The 26,008-nt window shown below is 44.8% G+C and overlaps 1 protein-coding gene across 1 annotated transcript in view; it reads left to right on the forward strand.

The window, feature by feature from the left end:
* The first annotated feature begins 7,340 nt into the window (after positions 1-7,340).
* Positions 7,341-26,008, forward strand: part of LOC119442816 (ATP-dependent RNA helicase DDX42-like) — a 41,466-nt gene continuing 22,798 nt past the window's right edge. The window contains exons 1-10 of the mRNA XM_037707849.2: positions 7,341-7,489; positions 7,627-7,954; positions 8,496-8,655; positions 10,299-10,384; positions 10,596-10,749; positions 12,158-12,418; positions 13,040-13,147; positions 18,751-18,819; positions 21,151-21,279; positions 21,756-21,855. Coding sequence (XP_037563777.1) covers positions 7,719-7,954; positions 8,496-8,655; positions 10,299-10,384; positions 10,596-10,749; positions 12,158-12,418; positions 13,040-13,147; positions 18,751-18,819; positions 21,151-21,279; positions 21,756-21,855 — 1,303 coding nt within the window. The 5' untranslated portion in view covers positions 7,341-7,489; positions 7,627-7,718. The remainder of the gene's footprint in view (positions 7,490-7,626; positions 7,955-8,495; positions 8,656-10,298; positions 10,385-10,595; positions 10,750-12,157; positions 12,419-13,039; positions 13,148-18,750; positions 18,820-21,150; positions 21,280-21,755; positions 21,856-26,008) is intronic.

The following is a 26,008-nucleotide window of genomic DNA, read 5'->3' on the forward strand; positions in this document are numbered from 1 at the left end:
GGTTACCGCAGAAGCTGCCGCCACTTAATGCCATAAAAACAGTGAAAGTAGTCACAAATATGTTTCCAAGTATGGTGGCACTGAATGCGTATCTCCGCCGTAAGACGCACAGCATCCTTCCACAAACGCTACCAGTTACCGTTAGCCTAAGCTGGCGGAGAAACGCGACGCAACTTAACAAACAAGACAAGTAACGCAACTTAAACCATAGGTGTATCTACCGGGTGAGCTGGACGGTAGATATGCTTAACAAATTGTGCGATAGAGAGAGAAACAACATTTATTCAGGGTTCAGTTATTGTGGTCGGAGCCCCTATTCTAGGGCACTAATGTCCACCGCCACATCGTGGGCCCGCTGGGTGAGCTTCAGCAGGGCCCGAGGTTCGCCGTGGCACAAGACGGCCTCCGACCGCAGATATGTTGCTGGTGCTCGGAGGATTGATGCCACTATAGGTGGGTGTTGGCACTCTACCGTGACGTGACAAGTCGTTGATGGGGTGCACCAGCCCGGACATCTATTACGAAGGCACGTCAGCAACAGAAAAGAGTCCTATACCGTCGCATTGTCACAATTGCCTGTGAACAAAATATTTATTTTACCATTTCAAATACATATCTATAGAACTCATACGTTCGTGAGACCTGCGTTCGCAACGAAGCTTTTCTTAATCTGATACATTTACTGTCGACGTTCGACCACGAATGCGCCCTGCAACTTCGTTGCTCGAGAGCATGGGCCCTTTTCACGCGCCCTTCGTATTGTTAGTACATGTTCGAACATCGACCACGAAAACGGGCTGAAGAGCCAACGAAAGTTATATTCGCTTTGGAATTTGCACCCTTTGGGGCTAATCTTACGGCCAAACAATAATCGTCATATTTCTTGCCTCCACTTCCTTTATACGCTATACTTTCACGTCACGAACGGCATACGCGTATCAGCGGGACGCGTTTCCGACAGACAAGCTACGAGCTCAGAGTGTTAAATAAAGGAAGTGTATGCAAGATTGATGGCAGTTGTCGTTGATAGAAAATAACCCTCAATGGGTGTAAACAAAATTTTTTTTATGGTTAACTTTACCGACACGTGCTCTGACCCTAATTCATCGCTATAGCTTAAATTTGCAATGGACAACATCTGATTAGTAAAGAGAAATGCAAGTGAAAGGGGAAACGCCGTGGCTCAGAAATAAAGCACGCGTAATGGAGCGGGTTCGGCTCGCAGCAGCGAAGTTGCCTTTTCGTCCAGTTTCATTTTCCTTTGCACTCAAATACTAGTGGCAGATTCTGCATTAGTTAAGAATTGTATAATCAGTTAGAGAGCTTTTTCATCTTTTCCTTTTTTTTTTTCTTTATGACAATCATGGATGTGTGTGCTTGCGGTGTGCGTGCTTGTGGGACTAATGCGTTGTCACATTGTACTGTCCTCACAGACAGATCCCTATGAGTAACGGAAACAAATGAGACATAGGAGCTGTCTAATAGAAAACTAAGCTGTATAACCATTCCATAGGGTCGGTTTTCTAGATGTTTTTATGATTATTCTTCACCGACGCCCTACGGTGGCGGATATCCAAGTATGCCGCATTGCTGGACCAAACCCTATAGTTCCTAGCTGACCTCCCGCGTGGAGTCGCTAAAACACGACGTGAGAAACGAAAATTATACTGGCTTAAAAAATAACATAATAACATAAAATAAAAAACAGAAAGAAAAATAAAATCCGTGCACAGAAGTTATTGTCTATCCGAATGAAGTACGTAAGCATTTATTTTATAATCATTTCTGGGACTCCGACGCAGGTTGCGTTGATGACTGTCGGTAACTGCTGTGGAAGGATTATATTTTTTATTGAGCAGCGTAAAATTTCCTATAAATGTAAGAAAATTCTATATGCTCATCTGATTGGTTCCCAGATTGCGGTGTTCCGCACCTGCAACGGGGCGGCGCGCCATAATCTCCAAGGGCATCCTTTTGGCCTAGCGCTATCTAATCCCTCATCGTCAGACAAGTGAAACGGGCTGTTCACGAGCTGAAATGCTCGGAGAAAGTCGAATTTTTACTGCTGAATTAAATTTAGGGTGCCAACTCAAAAAAATTGACTGTCGCTTAAGTATCCTTACGTGATTTGAATGCGAAAGCATAATGACTTCTCTAAGTTCAAGTTATCACGTGACCCCGATACGTGACCTCATACATTGTCACGTGTCCTTCACAAGTCTACCTTAATCCACCTTGCTCTAATTTGTAGCAATCTTAATCCACTTTAATCCACCTTAATCCACTTTACTACTACTTAAGTCACCTTACTCTAACTTACTCTGTATTACTACTGACGCCATACAAGGCGCTGATGACGTATTTTTGGTGCCACTCGTTGCGGACGACAACGCCGGCTTTTCTGCCTCATGGGACACGTAATGCTTTCGAATTAAAATCTCCGTTGTTATTAGCGAGGTCCTTCTATGCTTTCCTTTGGGCCATGTAACTTCCTAAAATTTCATATAAGGACAGAAGATGGCACCAGAGGCACTAGCCTAATAGGGAGCCTATATGCAACGTTGCATGTAGGCTCCCTATAGCCTAAATAGAAGGGGATCAATCCACCGTGCCAGATCGCCCGGTTGCGTGATCATCCAAATTTTTCATGAGGAAAGGCACCCCTTGCACATTTGTTCAAGCGTGTTTTCAGAGTGAACATGCAACAACGGGAACTTTTAGCAAGATAATTTCACGTGATACGCCTTTGTGCTTGAATTATGAACGGCAGCGTTGTAGGATTGACACCACCCCCTCCCCCCCTAGTAGCATTCCACACACAAATTGTTTTTAGTCAGCTGTCTCTATTTACACTTTTCTCTAGTTAGCTAGATAAGTAAGTTATATTTGGTTGCTCTTGTTCTTAGTTTTAGTTAGTGTAGTTTAGTTAGAAAGACATTTGCTTAATCTTCTTTAGTTAGGTACATTAGTTATTAGTTTAGTTACTGAATAACTTAATCATTTATTAGCTGAATAAATTATTTTTACCTAGACAGCTTAGTTACTTGATTAGGTTTGTTAACTACCTTGATTAGTTAATTATTCTAGGTTAATTATTTGAGTTTGTTATTTATAGTTCTTTCTCGTTGGTAGGTTAGTTATTATTTAGTTTAGTTAGACTAGTTAGGTTGGTTATTAGTTTAGTTACTTAGTTTATTATTTGCTTTTTAGTTAGTTTACTTATTAGTTAAGTAATTATTTATATGTTCAGTTACTTTTGTTAGCTCCGTTATTTATTTAGTTAGTTTAGTTAGGTCAGTTAGCAGTTTTTGATTTAGTTTAAACCCGCCGTGGTTGCTTAGTGGCTATGATGTTGGGCTCGGGATCGAATCCCGGCCATGGCGGCCGCATTTCGATGGGGGCGAAATGCGAAAATACCTATGTACTTATTATTAGGTATACGTTAAAGAACCCCAGGCGGTCAAAATTTTCCACAGTCCCCCACTACGGCCTGCCTCATTATCAGATCGTGGTTTTGGCGCATAAAGCCTAATAATTTTAATTTAGTTTAATTAGTAGGTTCAGTTTATGTGGTTACTGGAGTTAGGTTAGTTTGTTTCGTTAAGTTAGATATTAGTTTATTAGTTCATTTAGTTAGTTTAGTTAGTTAATTAGTGTTTATTTATATTAGTTAATTAATTAGTTTGTTTAGTTATTAGTTGGGTAATTCAGTTAGCTTTGTCAGTTAGTTAGTTTAGTTAGTTTTCATTTGGCTAGGTTAGGTTCGGAATTAGCTAGATGAATTAGCTTAATTTTTATTAGTTATAGAATTAGTTTAGCTAATTATAAGTTCAGTTAAATAGTTATTTTGGTTACTTGATTAGTTGGTTTTGTTAGTTTAGTTAAGTTACATATTAGTTGATTAGATTAGTTGTTTAGTTAGTTAGCGTTTATTTAGTTTTGTTAGTTAATTGCTTGGCTTAGCTGGATAATTAGTTGGTTTAATTGGGTAATTCACGAATTTCTTCAGTTGGCTGTGTGAGTTAGTTCAGTTAAGTTAGCTTTAATTTGGCTAAGTTAGGGTCAGAATTAGCTATCTTAATTAGCTTAATGTTTATTAGATATGGAGTTAATTTAGGTAATTAGTTTAGCCTTTTAATTAGTACAGTTTGGTTAGTGAGGTGCCCTTACAGCTAGATCAACACGCAGCCACACAACAGACGATAGGCACTGTCGCTATCCCGAAGTATGCTGTCACTACTCTGAGATGTACCGTACAAAAACTGAAACGCGAGCAGGTAAAAACAACAACGCAGGTTTTTTATGCGTAATTACATAAAAGTGCAATGTTAAATCGCTCTGTTGCCGGTTTCTAACGATGGAGTAGTCCCAAGTCTACCTTTGAATTATGAAATAGGCCTCTGCATTGTTACAAATGCAGGTGAACCTGGGTTGGCTTGCACGAACATTTAATAACGAAAATAATAACGAATTTAAGAACGCGTTTTTAAATTCGTTATTACTTTCTTTATTAAATGTCCGTGCAAGCCGCCCCTGGAAATGAAACAACGCGTTGTAGTTGTACCAAAATTGTGCGCGTTTAACCTTCTTGAACACTCTACAGAAAATGGGGGCGAATTGTACGTTGTATCGGCAATATTCACACGCCGATTATGACAGTCGATCCTTGCGCGAAAGCTGGCGTACGCACAGAACGTCTGCGGCGTCCGTCGGGCGCCTGCTCCGATGCCCTTTTACTACTTGCGCCAGAGCCTCGGTGCGTGGTACTATATGAAGCGCTCCCATAGCGTGACCACATGAAAAGTATTGAAGGGCCCTGGTATCAGCTTACCAAGGGCATAGATGAAAGACAGCGGGTGCCGGAAACAATCAGCGACGTAAAATATGTGTTTGCGCACCCCCGCCCCTCGCTATGTCCTAGCCACTCGGGCTCATCACACCATGCTAAAAATTATGGTACGATCTAGCTAATACGCTTTAGTTCTAGCTGAAACTATAGTCTACTAGAATATACTGAGTGACTGCTGACATAACTTTATTTGAAATCCGACGATTGCGAGGCCCGGGCCTGGGGCCGCCTAGATGGCCACTGGGAGCTGTTGCTCCCGCACGGCCTCCATGGCTCGCTGGACGGCCCAAAGTTGGTCTTGGAGTTCTGAGCTGAGCAGCGCGGCCGACCACCGCGCCCGCAGATTGTCCGGGGAGACTGCCATTTTATCTTGATATATTTTGCATCCCCGCAACATGTGTTGAAAGGTGGCTCTAGCAGACTTGCATAGCTTGCATATATCGCTGGCGTGTATCTCGGGGTAGAAAGTCTTTAATTGCAAGGGATTCGTATAGCTAGGTTTCTGTTTGTAATCGCCTCCAAGCAACGGACTCAGCTCTGTTCAGTTTAGTGTGAGGCGGTGGTAATAGTCACCTCTGATTTTGATAGAATTTGGTAATATCGTTAAATCTTGTTAATTTGTCTTTTTCTCTCCAGATCTCCTCCGCGTTCCCCTGACCGATGGAAGTCACTCCTTGCTCAGCTCGGTGAGTAAGACCTCGAGCGTCGTGGTGTGCTACCTCGTTGGGGTTGATTGCGGGTATGCCTGGAGTCGTATGCGCTGGGAACCAGAGCAATTGCCTGCCGTTCCTTTCTGCGTTGGAGAATTTTCCTTCGTTGACTCTGATGATGAGAATCGCTATATGATGTACTGAGCATTCGTGGAGAGCAATGCTAATGCAATGGCTACCTCCTCTGCTGTGAGTGAGTGAGTGAAATAACTTTACTGAGGTCCAGAGAAGACGCAGGGGACACCCCGCGCCACCCGGCTAGTCCCACGTAGGGACCGGCAAGCCGAGCTGTTGCTGTCTCGGAATGTTTGGTACTAACTGACACGCTTGTAAGGGGTTTCCGGGTGTGATCTACGACTACTGCCACGTAGCAATTTCTGTGTGGATATTCAGCCGCATGTACGAAGGTTGCATCTGTCGTCTGACCCATAGCAATTTGGATCATTTTCTCTGCTCTACTCATGCGTCTGCCCTTGTTGTAAACTAGATGCATCTTCTTGGGTATATTTCTTACTAGGAGTTTGTCACGAATTTCTCTCGTTATCGTCCTCCTTTCCCCCTATTGATTGTGGTAATTGATTCCTAGCTTGCGTAGTATATACCGTCCTATTTTGGTTTAGGTTAGTCGTTCCACCTGAGAGGTTTGTTGTGCTTCTATGAGTTCGTCCAGTGTGTGGAGTCCAAACTTTAGGAAGAGATCCGTGCTCGTACTGATTGGAATCCCTAGTGCTAGTTTGTATGCCTTTTTTATGAGGATGTTAATTTTGGGCTTTTAAGCTGCTAACCAATTGTGGAAGGCTGCTATGTATGTGATCCGACTGATTACGAATGATTGTATGAGCCGTATGATACTTTCTTCCTTCATACCCTAGCTGGTGCTTGTTAGTAATTCGTTTGATTAATTTCATGGTGTTCATTACCTTTGTGTCTAACTTCCTTATGGTTTCCCCATTTGTACCTTTGTACCTTTGTTCCCAGCACAAATTTGAGCTGATTGTCTATTGGAATATTCCGCCCGTTCTTTCTTGGTATGTAGCTTGATTTCCTCATGAGCCTTGTTTCTGTCGTATGCTTCGGGAGGCCTGCCCCATAGTGTGGGGCGGTATAAGAGAAGTTCGGATTTCTCTGCAGAGCATGTGAGGCCTCTTCCTATGAGGGGTTCCTCTACTGTGTTTATTGCGGTCTGGAGTCGTTCTATATATATTTAACCGTCGCTTCCATCACAGACCCAGTTAGTAATAACATCCGCGTAGATCGTGTGATTGAGGGACTCTATATGATTTAGTTCTTCGGGGATTGTCATCAAAACGAGATTGAACAGCATTGGGGAAATAACAGAGCCTTGCGGCGTGCCCCCCTCCCCCCCATGTCGATCGCGGGCGACGTGAGCCCTCCGACGGAGATGTCTGCTTTGCTATCTGATAGGAAGCTCTTGATGTAGTTATACGTCCGTTGCCCTAGTCCTATTCGTTCGATGTTTTCCAATATGGTTGCGTGGTTGGCATTATCAAAAGCCTTTTTAAGATCAAGGCGCAAGATGGCCCTTGTAGAGCGCGTTTTATAATCGATTATCTGATGCTTAAGTTGAAGCATCGCATCTTGTGTCGAAAGGTTTTTGCGAAATCCTATCATTGTATCTGGGTATACATTATTATCATCTAAGAAGTTATCACATACTAAAACGATCCCTAAACTAGAGTGTGCTAGATTGGGTACACTCTACCTAAACACAAGCACGAGCATCAGCCCTATCGTCATCGCTGCAAGTCTTGTTGACGGACCCAATCCAACTTGAGCCAAAGCAATCCGCAAAGCTTGCGGCGTTGAGTGGATTGCGCGATTGCTGACAAATCTCAATGTCTGGACAATATTCGCATTTTTGCTTTAGATGTCACTCTGCATGATGCGGGATAGCTCCACGACACTGTAGGTAAGACAGTCCACTGTTTCGTTGTAAGCAGCTTGTTCCTCCGTGTGCTAAAGCGAAAGCACCGGGACAGATGTTTGTGACTTGTATTTTTGTCATGCTCTTGTTTTGCTGGCTGCTAGTTTTGCTCTCATACCCAGGTGACGTCCCCTCCTGCAGTCCTTAAAGCTAGGAGACGACGGTCTTTGCGTAATCGACTGTTCGTGGTGTTTGGCCGCGTCGACTGAGCGGCATGTTCCACAAAGGCGGCGAAGGGCGGCCTAAAGGTTTTGGCTTCGGAAGCTTCGCGGTTTCTTCAAAGAAATCCGATTCGCAGCTTGGTCGCAGCGCTTTGCAACCAGAAACGACACCTGTGCCCGCATTGCCGGTTGTTAACCGGCGTGGCTACACTGGCTTGAGCACTATAACGCAAAACGCTTTAGATATCAACTATGGAAACCTTCGCAAGCGGCCGAAGACCGAAGAAGAGTAAGTATTCATCTCGTGCTGCGCTTTAAATATAATGTGTCGTCTTTTCTCTTTACTATAAAGGCATACCAAAAAAAAGACGCAGATTTTGGCTGCCGTGAGCGCGCAACAAAATGACATAAATCTTACTGTGCGCAAGCAGGATTGTCGACAATTACACGCTGGAATCTGCAATGTGTCTTAGTATGTCGCAGTAATTTTTGTTGGCTGATCTAGCACTTGTAAACAGGGTCGTGTCGAGATTATTTATTCGAGGCGCCATTTGTGCGATTTGCCAAAATAATTGCAGCGTTACAACATAGCCGGTGAGTATAAAGTTGCAAATTTTTTCGTCTACGTTCATTCGTTTAGTGGTTTACATGTGCAGCTGGATTATATGAGCCAATCAGCTGCTTTAAATCGCCAAGTTAAACAATGACGACGATATTTCGTATGTGCTTAAAGCAAACTACCAACGTGAACAAAGCGTTAACGTTGGCTGATATTTTTGGGTTTGCTTCTTAGTTGTCTTCAGTGGCTAAGGCCATGTTTATTCTTGCAGGTACTTTGAACAGGATGAGGAAGATGGCCGTGGAGGTCAGTTGGCATATATACCAGCCCCTGGAAGCCCTACATGGGATGAGCAGCAGCGTCGGGAGAAACAGCAGAATTCCTCTGAGAGTGAGGAGGACCCTTTAGATGCTTTCATGGCTGATATTGAGGTGAGCAATGTAAATGTGTTTCCTGAAATCGAAGCAACTCTGAGTCTAAATTCTTCCGTTTTCTTCAAATGGGAAAGTTAGACATTGCTTGAAAAAAGGTGAGTGATCATGAAAACCCTCATAAAATGTTGTCTGTTGATGTCGCGCCAAATGCCTTTAAAAAGTGCAACATCAAAAATATTCTTGGGAGACACTGTATGCTTAGGGCAGGAGAAACAACTAGGGTTGCACATTGGGCTTGTTGGTATGTCATACACGAGGGTTTTGGCATAGTGTATGTGTGTGCATCTGTGTTGCATTAGTGACGTGTGTTGAATGTGCTACACCAAAACCCTATGGTACAATGGGAACAACAGTGTAAAGGACCCCATGTCAAGCAATAGCATGATTGAAAGAGGCATAAAAGAGTTCAGTAATAGCAAGCAGTAACTTACATAGCCAACTGCTATTTATTCTACATTCAAAATGACTTTGGTCAAATTACGTTTCATAGGAATTAGATTTGAAGTTGTCGTTGTAGTGACTTTCACTTGGCCCGTTTAGATTAGTGTGTAATGTTCAGCCATCAACTTTATTGTGACAGCTGTCACCATTGGGAGAGCTGTTAAATAAACAATTTTAATAGTAGATCTTGGGTTTTAAAAAAAGCCACAGAATACCATTATTGATCTGCACTCTTGACTTGGGGGCTTAATTCAGTCTTTGCCTTCCCACAGTAGAATAACGCGGCCAGGAGTAGCTGTCAGAAGGACAGTCGTAAGGCCATGAGTAATCAAACTGCACTCACAGTCCCACTCAGGCTGCTGTCTATGTTATCTCTTTAACTCCCAAGTTCTTTCATTAAAAAATGTAAAAAGATTAATTATATTGTTTTATTTTAGGAAAATATTGCAGATTACATGCAGATTTAAAAATATGTGTGTGGTTTATCTCTTATGACCTGAAATATCAAAACGTCTGACCTGAAAGAATCTTCCCTCAGCCTGCATGTGAGGTTCAAGTCTAATTATCTGAACAGATAGTGAAAACGAATCGAAAGCATCAAAGAGTGCTTTCAAGGGCATAAACTTAAATGCATGACGGGAACTGAACAGAAGAGTGAGGCTCATCTCCGGCAAGCAAAGCAGGAGAAGCTGTGGCCTGGATGAGTAGGGCTCATCCTTCGTAGTTAAAGGGTTAACATGGGCCACAACATGCAGGCACCACAGACCCAGTCGTGTCAGAACCATGAGCATGTGACTCCGTGTCAAGCTTTGCAGCTGTGTTATCTTGGATGTGTGTCTGGGGAAAACCTCTTCCTTCTGTCCTTGTTCACAAAGTATCCATTAAAACTCGTAATTCTATTTTTATAGCTTTACCTAATCCAAACAAAAATTAATGTGGGTTGATTGCATATGCTGTCTTCAATTTTATTTCTTCATTGTGATGTCTGAGTAACCATTTGGTAAACCTGATATGATTGCTTATTCTGGTACCATGCCACTATACTTCTTATAACTGTGAACGGGGGTAGGGGCACATGGCAAGAACACAGGAGCTTCTTCACATCTTTGCAGGCTGTAGGGTTTTTTAGATTGTCCCAACAGTTTGCGTAATTTTGGTGCTAGTTGTAACAATCACTGTTTCATATTTTTTGTTTATAGAAAAACCTGAAGAAAGATAAGAAACCTTCGTTATCCAAGAACAGCAAGATGCCTGAAAAGGAAACCAAATCAAAGGATGAACTGAAGTAAGTATAAAGAGATGTCTTACATGCCCTTTTCTCTAGTGCAAATTAGACAATAAGGCAGACTTCTTAGCAGTGCAATGAATGCTAACAAGTGGAATGCAATTTCTTGGGAGTTGCAGGCAGAATTTGGCGATGTGTGTATTGTAGTGCGGTTGTGATTCACCGAGTTGTGATTAACTTCTGCGCTCGCTTTCGTGCCTCCTTTTCTTAGGGGTGTCCGTGATGACATAGAAAATGAAGATGATGAAGAATCCTACTATCGTTACATTGAAGAGAACCCTAATGCTGGAGCAGACAAGGATGACAGTGACATTGAGCTGGAGTATGATGAGGATGGCAATCCAATTGCCCCTGTCAAGTCAAAGGTACAGCTTCCTGAAGCCACATGCAATTATTCTATTGTTTTGAGGATGATCTTGTCCTTCTGTGACATATGTAGGTTTTATTGTTCTCAATTTTTATTTTTCAAATGTAGAGTAGACTTGTTGGCTTGGTTTTCACCCAAAAGCCTAGTTTTCAGAGGCTGCGTTTTCTTCTCTTTCTCTCTCTGTCTTTTTTTGTGATTATTTTATTCACACAAAAGCTTACCAGGGGTCTTGGGTGACATTCACGCAAAGTGCTGTAACTGTTTGTGACTATTTGCATGGCATTACACCCGTTTTCCCAGTAATATAAAGTCAGTGCAATGTGGTATGGCCACAGAAAGGTTGCTTGTTTTTTATTTTCTGAATACCACTGTGCTGGTAAATAAAAGGCAAGAATGATTTGAGTGGTCTCGTCACAAGACGTATGAAACCGTGATATCTACCAACCACTAAAGCTGCTACGTTGTGTATTTTCATTTGGTGCCACCTAGCTACGTTGTGTATTTTTATTTTTTGCCACCTAGTATAGCACACGCAAGTTGGAATCAGCTAGCGCAAGACAGAGGTAATTTGAGATCACAGGGAGAGGCCTTCGTCCTGTAGTGGACATAAATATAGGCTGATGATGAAGATGATATGTACATTGAATTAATTATAGCGTGTTAGTATTTTCAGCTAACATTTTATTTAGCTGAACAGCAGCATGCCATAGCATGTGCTTGCATAGTTTTCATTGTTATTCTGCAGAGTGCCTAATTATGCAGCTTTCGTTCAAAGCTGCAGCAAGGGAAGTGTCATGAATGCGCCACAGCTCTGAAAGGGTGCCTATTTCTTGCCATTGTAACCGTATGGCTTTTTGCATAAAAATTATGTCAGACATAATGTTGAACAAACACGGGCATTGCTGTGCGGACATCAGCCGTGAATAAATAACATGCACTCATACTCATTCAGAGCAGGTCAATGATTTGTGGGATCAAGACAATGGTTAGTTTGGGAAATTTCAAATTTCAGTTTCAATTTCATTTACAGAACTGTGAAAGTACAGTGCAGAGAATACACAAATACAGAAGGACAACTCAACTTCGGAAGGAATTAAGCTCAAAGTCCTAACATCTTACTGTAGTTATTTGGTTTGGTCGACATCTTGTGGGACTCTTCCTTGTTTTTTCTATTTGTCCTCAAATTTTGACTTGAATTCAGTCTATCTGCAAGGGTCTTTTGCATGTTTGCTAAACCTATGCATTGGTCTGCTATGGCAGTAATATTACTTCATTCAAAAGCTAATAGTAAACCATACTGTTTATAAGAACAGTACCGAATGATGATGAACTGACCCACATTCACTTATACATGCATGACTTAATTTGCTCTATTTAACGTATAATTCATTCATTTTCTCTTTTAGTACATTGATCCACTGCCACCTATCGACCACTCAACCATCAAGTACACGGAATTCACCAAGAACTTCTACGAGGAACATAAAGAAATAGCTGCGCTCAGTGATGCTGAAGTGGATCAATTGCGCGCAACGTTGGGTGTCAAAGTGACAGGAGCTATTCCACCAAAACCTGTGACAAGTTTTGGTCATCTGGGATTTGACGAAGCAATGCTCAAGGCTATCCGCAAGGCAGAGTACACACAACCCTCACCCATCCAAGCACAGGTGCGCTGTCATGTGTAGCAACACTATCTTTATGCAGCTTTGCCCTTGTGCGGTTTTAATGAAATGCCTTCGGTAGAGCCAATGAAACTGCGTGTGCTTCTATACAGTGAGTTCCTGATCTTTGTTGTATCGTATTAATGGGAAACATGCCATGTAATGTCCTCGACTTAAAAGGAGTTTAGATAGAATCTAAATATAGCAGACATCAGCATGTACATGCATCAGAGGTTGTTAGCAAAGGGCATTTCAAAGGCAAAATACATTGTATGTCTGTGCTTAGAACAACAAGTGAGAAACAACAAAATTTTTTCTGTAAAGGGTGGCTGGTAAGATTTAGTTTGTTCTTCTTGCTTTACTTTGTGTCTATTTTATTAAATTTAGACACAGAGTTGTAGCTGAATGCCTGGATGTGTTATTCAGCAAACTCATATTCGTTTTTAGCACCAGTACTATTGGGCTGTTGTGGGGATGGTCAGTTTCATCATATTTTATTGTTTTCACAAGAAATACACTTATGTTCATTGACGCTTCTGCTGAAGTAATGTTTTGACGCTTTCAGCAGTACAGTTCTGAGTAAAGATTGGCTTTTCAATGGTATCCTAATGGTAATATGCATTACAGGGAGTCCCAGTTGCACTGAGTGGCAGAGACATGATTGGCATTGCCAAGACTGGCTCAGGAAAGACAGCTGCTTTCATCTGGCCCCTCTTGACACACATCATGGATCAGGTGGGTGACATTTGATGGAATCTACAGCTTCAAATAACGGGGTAAAGGGCTTGTATCACACCATTTTCGTACATCTTTCTTTTTCTAGTCCTATGTTCGAGCAAGGTACATTGTAAAGCCATTTTGTTGTGTCTATTGGGAAACGCTGGTGAAATGCTGTTGAGAAGAATACAGAGATGAAAAATAATAATGCGACATAATTAGTTATAACCTACACTATAAGTCATTAATGTGTTGCTATCCTAAGATATATAGCATTAAAAAAAATCAGTAGCCCCTCTTTAGCAAGGTAGTGCGTTGGGCAAGTTGGTGCATAGCTAAATGAATGAATTGTGGCGCAAGGAAAAAGAAGGAAAACCAAGAAGGGAGACAGGATAGGATTGGCGCCCTATCCTGTTTTCTTCTTGGTCTTCCTTCTTTTTCCTTGCGCCACAATTCATTCGTTCAGTAGCCCCTCCGCTGTCAAGGAAATGGGGGTAAGCGCAGCTTGTGTGTTTCTTCGGTGTTCCTCAGAACGAATTGCACTGATGAGTACCACGTTGTGCTCGAACCACAACCTGTCACACGCACTGTAGCTGGCTCCGAAGTTCCGGTTGAGAAACTCGCGTTGAAACCTGGCCGTCACACCAGGGGAAGTTGGCGCTATCGTTGCCAAGGCATGCACCACTGTTATCGGGATCCTGGAGAACAAAACGATGCTGACGTTTGGCCTCAACATCGCGCTCCCGCAATTCGGGGGTCCGCGGCTCTTCGCTGACGTTTTTCTGGGTGTCGGAAGCCCTCACTCTCGAATCCGCACATCGACGACGAGCCCTTTCCCGAGTGCATTCGCGGCAGCGTTGCTTAAACGCTGCCTGCTCTTCGGCAGAACACACCATGCGTGGCCTTCCCATCCGGTCGCCAAAACTGATCTGAGGCGAGGGAAGCTCGGTGGAGCATGCGCCAACCCCCTTTCCTTCCCTTTCCCTCCTCGCAACACACCAAACGGCAACTGACTCTTGCATGGCATCCTGCATACACTTGGCGTTTTGTGCACAATCGTCATCGCTGGTGTTTGCCGCCTGCTGGCAAACCGATGCAGGCTTCTCCTCGAGTAATGTGTGCGTGTACCCTTCGTCTCGATGACCACCGATCAAGACAATAAATGTGTTCGTACCTTTGTTAAATATTCTATGTCACCTCTGTGTCATGTGCTAAACAGCTTCGCTGGTCATCCACCTTCACAAAGTGAAATGGCTCATGATTTTTTTTTTAATAACTGAGCCTGCTTGCTATGTAGCATGACATCATCTGGCAGGATCAACGAACCGCTATGCTTTAAGCTGCAACCACATGCACATAATTTTTGGGGCGACGAGCGGCACATTTTGCTGGGTCGCGAAAATCAATCCGTCGCTGTCGCTTGTCATGTTGCCAGTTTTGGCCAGCCATAAGATTTCGCTTGTCACCCGAAAGCCCATGCAGCGATAGTAATCATATTGACATTCCAGGCGTATTACTGGTGTCGTGGTCGCCACAGTGTTCCGTATGAAGTCCAAGGGCGATACAGTAACATCTCGTTACTACGAACCCCACATTAATGAACTTTTCAGATTTACGAACTTTTTAGAAATCCCCTGCTGATTTCTTATACAGTTAAACCTGGATATAACGAAATTGGCAAATTCCCGAAAAACTTCGTTATAAAGAGGATTTCGTTATATGCAGGTTTGGCACGAAAATTCTAAAAAGAAATGCTCATTGTATATACTATCGCTCAAGATTTACTACCAATATACTAAAGTTGCGATGAACAAAGAACAAAAAATTCCCTGTTTCGCCCGAAAGGCGAAGCATTGATTGCAACAGTAAATTAGCAGGCAGCTATACGAAGTAAGGATAGTACAGTCAAACCTCGTTAATACTTACGTGCTTAATGCGTAATTGCGGTTTAAACATAGTCGCGAGGATTCCCCCACCCAGCACCCATTGAACCCCATGTATTGGCTGACCGCTTAAGCCGTAGTCGCTGATTGCCCACCAAACGGTTAGTGCGTACTATTTTTCTTGTTCTACACGCACATGCACAAAATCGGCAAAATCTCGTGTGCAGACGTTCGATTCTCGAGTTGCGACGCCCGAACGACAGTCGGTAGCGATAGTAAACTTACAACATGGCCACCATGACGTATTTTCTGCTCGTCCCTGTTGCCGATTGCCGCACACAAAAGCATGGCCTTCGAGATAAGTCCCCGGTAACGCAGAGAAGCTGCCAGTAGGGGGTGCGAATTCGCTGTCGCCGTTGGAGTAGTAACCGCGCAGAAGCACATTTTATTGCGAAGCGCATTTGTGCCGTCACCGAGGATGTCGCTTTGAAGTTCCGTGTAAAGTCCAAACACGGCAACATCGTCGCCGCGCGCCGTACGCTCTGTGTGCGAGTGACAGGTACTGGATGCGTGGACGCGTGTCGTTTCACACAAGCGCGAGCCGTCGGAAACGAAAAGCGAGCGACACGATAGCGTCGTAGTAGGGTGCCTTGATGTGCGCGCCCCATCGAGGCACCCTAGCGTCGTATAGTGTCACCTAGCGTCAGGTTAGTGAAGTGAAGCACAGAGACTTGCGCAGTAACCAAAGAGTGGCGCTGCCAGCGCATTGAAAAAAAAAATTTAGTTTTTTCCTTTGGCAACATCAACAGGAAAAGAGAGTGCCTGCTTGACGGGCTAGGCCAGCTGCAGCAAGCGGCGGGATCAGATTTGAATGAAGGGAGAGGGAAACGTCACGCCCGCGGCGGCAAGATCGCCGGGTCGAGGAATGCAGACCCGCCTCGTGCACGCTCGCACGCACGCACACGTGCGCTAGCTCTTGCCTCGCAGTCGCCGTGAATTCGAGCGCACCAAGTGCGACGCTGCCTCTTCTGCATTCCGTCGCAGTGGAGAAAGTGCTTCCGGTTGCTGCTCGCGCAAGAATGACAAAATTTGGGGAGACATCTGTAGGTTGTCGGCGGGGAAAATTCTTTATTTCGAGGGGGTCTCCCGCTGCCACTTCGTTGCGTAGAGGTCTCAAATACATGTGCTTCTATAGAGTAACGGCGGGGAATAGAAAAAATTCGTTATATCCAGGAATTTGTTATATGGAGGTTCGTTATAAGCAGGTTTAACTGTAGTTTCAATGCAAAAATATTTCAGTACTGCAAACTTCAGAATACCGAACTTTTCAGAATAATGATCGTTATTCAGTTTCCATGTCATGTTAACAACGCCTTAGTACTATGAACTCGTATTCCAAAATCTGGGATTCTCAGATTTCTGTGTATCCAGTCACGGCAGCCGAAACAGGAGGCTAGCAGACAACAAGGCACAGAAAGCGGACGCTACGGCGCACGGGGCGGGAAAACCTGAGACCTGAGTGGCTGCTTATTGAAAGGCCAATCGCCCATGATAATCACTCCGCGAGTTCCGAAAAAGACTCGAAAGCAGCGCGACAATCACGCAAATTGGTGACAGCAGTGGCATGTCATAAGGGAAGTGGCTGTCGCCCGCACGCGCATAGGTTCGTTCACGCACGCTTTTTCCATACCACCCAACCCTCAGATGACACGCCAGCGCACGTTGTATTAGATTCATACCTGGTTTAGGACGGCGACCTTGCGCGCTACAGTGGCGCAGTGTGCCTGAAGGCCCTGCGTGGATGAATATTCCAACAGCGCAGCTCGGTAAAGCAGCGGGACCAGCGGGGCCAGAAGGCGCGCATTGGGTCAGGCATCACCGCAATATACTTTCGTTCTCGACTCGCGCTTTTTCGTTCCGAGGCAGGGTAACAGTGGGTGAGCTCAACAGTCAAGCGAGCCGTTCTTTCTGAAAAGGTCCCGAAGTGGTGATTGGCACGTGCAGGACCGTTCGTACACTAACTGAGGCGACGGCTCATCATGATTTGCGAGCGCATGTTCCGCCCAGACAAGTGTCGCCTAGCAACGGAGGCGCATCTCTTCCTTTCGCCCTTCTTTCCGCGCGCCTCTTTCGCGCTTTCGGCGGCAGTATTAGCTATGCGCCCGGAGAAATGTGACCTCCATACTCGTGGGGTTGCCATACGGTCACACTTTGTACTTTCATACTTTCTGGGCGGTGTCATTTACACGCGCTTGCGCTTTAAAATAGTTCGGGTGTCTGCCTCAAGCGAGACAGTTGCGGTGTCCACGGCAAGCATTCTGAAAATAAACAAACAAACAAGAAACATTGCGCTTTGGAGACGACATGGAGCTTCCTTTTTTTGCGTAGTTTTCTCGGCGTCGGCGGCTGTTTTGAGCGCTTCACTCTTACTACATGGTGCTTCGGTGGTGCGTGGCGCCGGAATCTATGGCAAATAGCAACAGCGCGGGCCGAGAGCCAACAGCGACGTCTTCGTGGATAGCTCATATGATGACAACTTATGAAGTAAGTTAATGGGCGGAATGTTTAATTTTGTGGCTTTCACTATAACGACTTTTCAGAATAACGAACCATTTACCACGGTCCCCTGAAGTTCATTATATCGAGATTTCACTGTAACATCGTCCCCGCGCGCCATAGGCCGTATATGTGAGCGAAAGCGTGCGACGAGCCGAATCGCACCCAAGGGAGGAAGACAGGAAGGCAGCACGGGAGGGAGGGGGTTGGCTTGTACTCTGGTAGAAACTGCGTAGTTTGTGCAGCGGCACGCGCTGTATCTTGAAAGTGATCTGCAGGTGCAACAGCTTCAGGAGTCGGTCGCCTTGCAGTCAGCCTGCCGCCGCTTGCATTGCTGCTCCGTCCTTCTCGCGCTCGGCAACTCGATCACGGGAAGAACGCGGTGCATCCATATGCGTGCACAGAACCCGTAGCAACTGCCAGAGGAGGTCAAACAAGCATGCTTCGTGTGGCCATAGCATCCAATCTGATTTTGACAGCAGTTTTTCCGGAAAAAAAAAAAAAAAGGAGTACTATATAAGACGCACCGAAGAAAAATTCAGGGAAAAAAATGTGACTTATACACCGGAAAATACGGTAGTTACAAAGGGCCATGTGCAACTTACACAAGCAGCTGCAATCTTCTTCTACTATGTTTTTTATGCTTTGTCCAAAATTCATGAAAAAATAGTAATAATAAAATGCTTATGTAACGAAGAAGTGCTGGTTAGCCAGGCATCTCCAGCGTATGAAATACAACGAAGAAGTGCCAGTCAGTCAGGCGCATCACCAGTGCTTTACGCACTGGGCCGGTTCGGACTGCTCGCAGGGTTCTGACTGCCGTACCGAGTTCGACCTTTCAATCATTGTGTACCCCATCAATAAACATCTTGACACATAGAACATTCATACAGTGGTGTCAGTTTAGAATCTAGACCCTTGCATGTTTATTTTAACATTGCGTATCTTTATAATTTAAAATTTCTGGTCTTGCCAGTGAGAACAGTCTTTAGGTAGTGTCGATTAATTAAGTACTTTTGCTTGGTTGGAATGTCAATGCTGAAAGTGGGGGAAGTGTGAATGCAAGATATGTCAACTCCTGAACCGCATGCTCCATCTGAATTCAATTGAAGGAATACTTCATATCAACAACATAAGCCTCTGTGACATGTATCTTGCAATGTTGTTTATTTTTATAAACAGCGGGAGCTCGCACCAGGGGAAGGTCCCATTGGCCTGATTTTAGCACCAACCAGGGAGCTGGCCCAACAGGTGAGCACATTTTTTCAGAAAGTACGAGTACAGCATGAAAACAGAACAATGGCAAGCTATATACAGGGTGTCCCAGCTATCACGCAACACGATTAAAAAAAAGAGGAATAGTGTTACGCGAAGCCAACCTAGTGCGTGTTGTTTCCAGTACAGTACAGTGGAATTTTTTTCGTTACTGAGATTTCATTAATTGTAATTATCTAACTCGAGAAGTACTGTCCTAATTATCTAAGTGTCAATGAGAAAGTTGTAGAGCAACATGAAAAACTCCCGATACAGCTTTCTGTTGCTCAATACGTGCTACATAAATGTGTTTTTCCGAGTGTGAAAGAAGCCCACGAATACACGCAGAATTGCCGCATGACTGGCCGCTCGATGCACTTTGCGCGTATTTGCGGGCTTCTTTCATGCTCGGAAAAACACTTTTATGTAGCACATATTGAGCAATGGAAAGCTGTATCGGGAGTTTTTCATGTTGCTCTACAACTTTCTCATTGACACTTTGATAATTAGGACAGTACTTCTCGAGTTTGATAGTTAATTACAATTAATTAATTAAATCTCAGTAACGAAAAAATTACTGGCGGCTACTCCACTGTACTGGAAACAATACGCACTAGGTTTGCTTCGCGTAACGCTGTTCCTCTTTTTTTTAAATCGTGGTGCGTGATAGCTGGGACACCCTGTATATATATACAGTGCAGTCCACTTATAACGACATCAAGAAGAACGAAAAATCCGATCGTTATAACCGATCATCGCTGTATCTGGACTGCCGTTAAAAAAAAAAGAATGAATCTATTTTGAAGTCCCAAAACCAAATTTGCCACTTGCGGTAAAAAATCGATGTTGTAGAAAGTAGGCTGGGGAAAACGAAATGTTTATTTATACCTCTAAATAGCGTCTCAATCATTGGGCGCGCTGAAATAGAAATCTGCGCTTGCTTTCGCAGAAGTTTCGGATTCACAACCTCCATGTGCATCGCATTTAGCTGCTGCACGAACACTGGCGGCATAATTTAGCGTGTGTGAAATCAATGAACAACTCGATCGACGACATTGCACTTTGGTTGAACATCGGGGTCGGTGTCAGTGACGGGCCATTGTCAATCTCGTCGTCACTGCTGCTGCTGTCGTCGCCTCTGTTGCACAGCGTCACAGTTTGTCGGGACAACGATCGTTCTGGCGGAGATCTCTTCGCAGAACGAGGCAGCACTACCAGCACTTAGAAACTCTCCATCGAAGCACCACCTATTTCATCGTCAGTAGCGACGTGCTCCCAGAGTTCGGTAATGTCAGCGGCTTCCACCATGTTAGTTTCACCCACGAGGGTTTCGGCCTGGCGCACAAAGCCCGCTTTTTCCGTTGACCGGCATGGCCACTACTTCTAGCCTTCATGATCGTGGCACTCCCGGTTTTCATAATCGTCGATATCATCGACTGCGCGAGCTCATACTTCTTCGAGTCTTGCTAAATTTGCAGCTTTGTCTCGAGAGACACGGCTTGGCGCTTTGTCGGCGCACCTCCCGCTCCTTCCACGGCGAATTTCCGCACTCACTGAGAGAGGGAGATTGTAAAGGCAGCGTAGGGCCGCACAGGCGCCGCTCGCTTATCACTTTCTTCCCCCCCCCCCCTCTCCTTTCCTCTGACCGCCGGCAACGCGGACGCGAAGCAGCTGGCGCCATCTTGTGCACGCTGCGCCAACTTGCGATGCTCTCCGTGGCTTTCGTTTGCAATGCGCGCGCGGGCGGGAAGCGGTGCACGGTAATGGCGGCAAATACGAACTCGCGTAGGCAAACGTTCGCCCCGTCTTTAGAACAGGCAACTTAGGAACGCAAATTTCATGATTATTCTGCATGCGAAACGCTGCCCAGAAGCAAGATTTCAATCGTTATATCCGATATGCGGTGAATAATATATCGTTATATGTGTTTTTTTTTTTTTTTTTTTTCTCATAGCCCTATGCATACGTTGATACTCTTAGGTCGACTCTTCGTTATAACCGATATATCGTTATACGTGGACCGCAGGGTACACTCACAGTTGAACCTAGATATATCGAACCCACAAATAACGAATTATTGTGTATAATAAACAGAAGTAATATCCGCTTGAAAATTTTTGCATAAAACTTTGATATATCAAACTTTTTTTGTGATCTCCTTCAGATTCAACATATACAGGTGGTTCGACTGTATATACATAAATTTATGCAATACAATTGGAGTTTTGCACTATAAACCTACGAAACTATCATACCAATGAGGTTAAACTTCTCTTTTAGAAGCTTTGACTCATTTGACTAACTACATTGTGCACGGTATACTTGCAGATTTATCTCGAAGCCAAGCGCTTTGGAAAAGTGTATGGTGTAGCTGCTGCCTGCTGTTTTGGTGGTGGCAGTAAGTGGGAGCAGTCCAAGGCACTCCAGGAAGGAGCTGAGATTGTCGTCGCCACCCCTGTAAGCCTTTTGATCTTGTGCTGTGCTTTTGTTTTGTTTCGTGTGGTGCAAAAGCAAGAAACATTTAGGAGGAACTGGTCATTCGTGTTGGGGCAGCTCAGCAACCAGATAATGTCACTAAAGAAATGTGAGGGTAAAATGGTCTGGAGTATGTGGATAAATTTTTGGTGGAATGTACCAGATGCTTGAAGCAGTGTGCTCCGTAGTCACGGCAACTACACTGAAGGGGCAGTCATCCAGACGCTGTGTTTGCCGTAACCCAACAGCAACGAGCAGCATGCCTTGAATTATTTGGTGGTTATGGGATATTTTACCTGTCAATTTGCACACTGATATAGCATTCTTGTTCACACAAATCCATGTGTCAAACTGGCATCACATGTACTGTACTCTTCTGTGCGTAGTTTTTTTTTTTTTTTTTTTTTTTTAGTTTTTAGTAAGTGATATGTATTCACATGAGCTTTTCTCGTGTACAGGGTCGCATGATTGACATGATCAAAATGAAAGCCACTAACCTGGAGCGTGTTACATTCTTGGTGCTGGATGAAGCAGACCGCATGTTTGACATGGGCTTTGGTAAGCGGCTTACTCTAGCAGCGTATATTTTTTTGTATCGGAAAGATATCTGGAATTTCTAAGTGTTTTGACTTTGAAAAGATAAGAGCATAACAGTGTTTAATGATATTATCCTCAGTTGGTCACTCTTGAGTTCTGTCAAGCACTCTGCTCACACTTCAGCAGCCTTGTTTTAGTTTCTTTTGTACTGTTCGTACGGATGTGCAAATTGAACCTGAACATTCCAGTCATGTACTTATCATCCAAATTTGTGTTGAAATCTTATTTAAATATTCCCATTCATAATATGCTGTCCAAAAGGACTGTTACAGGAGCACATGGGATTATCTGGATTGTAAGAATATAGAAACAAGCAGTATAATTCATGGGCTCTTTACTTACTATGGGGCAGCAGCAGCTGACTGTAAGAGAATGCCTGCAAGGAAAATATGGTGGACTTCCAATAATTCGACTCCAGTTCTACCTAATTCGATCCCGGCTGGCACCCATGCATTACTATGGGCCCAAACTTTCATTATTTCGATCCTAAAATTAGTTTGTGCTGGATAATTTAAACTTTACCAGTGAGCATGCACGCACCTAACCCGTACAGTGTTTTTCTCCCCCCCGTCCCCAACCCAAGAAAATGGGGCCGAAAGTTGCCTGTGGGGTGCAATCGAATGCAAAACAAAGGCCGCGTTTGCGGCATTCATATGCTTGACCACAAACCATGGCTGTATTGCGGCGAAGCTGAATTTAGTAAACCAGCTGTCGTTGTGAAACACATATTACACCTTTGTCCATTTTTCTTGCAACAAAAAGTCAGATGCGCGTGAGATTTCTACTCTCTAAATTTAAAAAGTTTTAAGGCTCTATTCTCGACACGCATGGCGGCTGCACGGCCGCCATTATCCGCCATGTTGACTATCTTATTGGCTGTCGAGAGGTCACATGCTTTAAAATTTGTGCCGGGAAACGGAAGTTTTGCAAAATGCAATTTTGCGTTTTCATCAGAATGGCGAAATGTGGCGTGGAGCTGCAAATTTTATCGACTAATACTTTTTTCATGTCCTTGGCATCTATATTGCGACTTTAGCACTTTAAAAAGAAAGCGGACGGTAGCGTGTAGAAGCCCGTGCAATGCATCTACAATTTCGCAAATATGTGATGGTGTTGCACCTCGCCGAGATAGAGACCAACCGGGATGCACCTATTACGTATAATGAAATCACCAAACACTTCTACCTTGGACGCCGCATCTTTCCGCCCCCACACCCCAAACTTAACAGACCGCAAGCGCTAACCCTACGCTTATTACAAACAGACACATACCCAAACCCCGCCAAACTCCACGTTCTCTATCCTGATGCGTACCCCAGCGACATGTGCCCCTCGTGCGGATACACGGCGACACTCACACACATGCTCTGGGAGTGTAGAAACGCTCATCCCGACTCTACCTCGACAAGTGGGAGAAGTCCCTCAGAAGCTCGCTTCTCGCCGACCAGCAATGGGCCGTCCAGCAGGCCCACGAAGCGGCTGCCAGGTATTCCCTGTCGGTCCCTACGTGGGAGACGCCCACTACGCTATAAGCGCGTCCTGCAGGACACAAATAAAGTTTGTCCAGTCCAATCCAAGATAGTCGGCATGTCAGCTTGTTGATTGGCTGAAGGAATATCCAGTGAGGAGCGTCACAGGAAGAGTGGTTTCGTAAACGTCAATTTGACGTTACGTGATGTTGCGCTGGGCCCCCATTGCAGAGATTTTCCACCTTAATTTGTGGTGCGACGAGCTGCGCGAATTATGGCAATGAGCGGCCATATTCAATGGCGGTCAAAAGGCATGTGTACCGCCACATTTTCCCCGTCATTTGGGGCCGTGAAAATCTTTTGTTCATTACGCGGGATCATAGTATTTGCATCGCTCTCGGGAGGTGTTGGCATTTGTGTTTTGAACCATCATTTTCATTAAAACCACGTTTATTTCAAATAATATTGGTTGAAACTAGCAAAGTTTCTGCGACGACTTTTTATTACAGTATAGACCACTTATAACGTAACCGCTTATAGTGCAGGACCGGATATAGTGCGGTCTTTTCAGACGCCCGTTGATTTTCCCATAGCACTCCATGTATACACGTATCGCTTATAGTGCAGTTGCGGGAAACGAAATACCGGTTACAGTGCGGCTGCCTGGGAGTACGTAAGTCAGCGGAGACGGCGAACGTTCCCCTCAAACGGGCACCCCAAGGAGTGCTCGAGGAAGAAAGAGAGACGAAGTGGAGGAGAAGGGCACGTGGTGCGAACGAACAGCCAGTGAGGCTGGAACCAAAATCTTGAGTGCGAGTCGTGAAATATCACGGCGCGCATAGCGAGCGAGGGCCGCGAAACAAGTTTGTATGGGTGTTCTGTCGCGTTCGCTTCACGATAACGGCAGTAAACGAAACTTCAGGGAGCGGGCGGTGCCGGCACATCACGGCGAAGGGCGCATGCGGAAACCGTGGAATGTGAGGGAGGAGGGCGGCAGGGAAGCGGATTTCGCCTTGGCAACTTCGCCGCCTCGGTGGCTCCCCTCACCCTCCCACGGAGCTCCCTCACTTTCGACTGTCACCGTGCACGCCCGCCGCCGTGCAGGCGTTGCCGCTGGGCCGCTCCAGCCGGCCCGGCGCCAGCTCCCCAAAGTTTCGTTTTCTGCCGTTATCAGGAAGCGGGCGCTTGCCGGCGTGGGCAGTTTCATTGGCCGGCCGGGGACAGCGCTGCTGCTTCCCTCAGCGCCGTAGCCGCAGCGTGCAAGGTCAACTCGTGACTAGAAAGTAGAGGAAGCATAAAGGAGAAAGAAGGGTTCACTGCCATTTTCTACGCCTGGCTACGGTAGCGTTGCTGAGACGTCGGCACGTACACGCATGTTCCGGCGCAACGCAGAATCGGCGACCTTGCCATTTGAGAGAGGGTGAAATTGCCGCCGCATTTTTTTTTCCTTTCTTTTTTTTTTCGCACGCGACATTGAGGGTCTCCTAAGCTTTTACTCTACGGCGGTGCCGGAGCAATGCTGGTCGGAGGCGCCGCCGCGTGATTTGGTTCGAATTAACGAAATTCGACTGTAAATTGAATGCAAACGTTCTAGCCGCATTCCTCGACTGTCGCATACGCGTGGCGGCTCGGTGCACATGTTTTGCATATGTGCAGGTCTTGAAAATTGTTGCTTTGGTTATAGTGCGGTACCGCTTATAGTGCGGATATTCGCGACTCCGGCGACTTACGTCATAAGCGGTCTACACTGTACTGCATTTGTATCGTAATCAAGATTATTGACTTTTCGCGTCACCAGAGGCTATGACAACGGTGACATTTTAATTTATAAAAAATTTATGCAAGGCAGCACCTTGAAGTTTCCTCTCGCGGTGTGAGTAAGCAGCGAAGTGAACAAGAGATGGCAGTACCGGCGCCGGTACTGCCACCTGTGGCGCGCACAACGCTATCAATGATATTCAGCCACTACTCAGCCAGACAAGTCGGGCCGAGTCACTTGCGTTTCACGAGCTAGCGATAACGTAGCCTAGAGCATGTGCTCATCACCACTGGCAGGTCGCGTATGTTGTCTCAAGGTAAAAAACAAGCGCGTGAGCGCCATTATACGATGACTCATTCCATTTCCCGAGGACACGCATCTTAGCTAATGAAGAAGACGACAGCTTCTGCGCATGCTGACAACAGAAGCGAGAAACGATTTTGATGGAATAATCGTATGGTTTGATCTAGCTGCTTTATTTTTACTGGGGAGGAAAACTGTTTTGCTTTATCAAGAGCGCTAGGTGCAGTGCCTACATTACAGTTTCTTAGGCGAAACATCAAATTTGCATCACGTTACGAAAGCAAAGCGGGGCCATCAGCGCCATTTTGTAAGCGTCGCGTCTAAGTCACGCCTCGAAGAAAATGGTGGAATGTCCAGAATAAGAGCCTTAATCTCATTTCTAAGTTAGTTTGATACTTTGGACACAAAGAAAGCGGACGCGCATTTGATTTGGGGGCATGTTAGAATCAGGCAAATACAGTTAAACCTGAATATAACAAACTTCACTAAACAAATTTCTCAATATAACGAAATATTTAATTTTTATAAATTTTCATCCATAGAAAACCATGCATTTTGAACCTAAATATAAAAAAGGGTGTTA

Source organism: Dermacentor silvarum, chromosome 2 (assembly GCF_013339745.2).
Source record: "Dermacentor silvarum isolate Dsil-2018 chromosome 2, BIME_Dsil_1.4, whole genome shotgun sequence".
Classification (NCBI taxonomy): Eukaryota; Metazoa; Arthropoda; class Arachnida; order Ixodida; family Ixodidae; genus Dermacentor; species Dermacentor silvarum.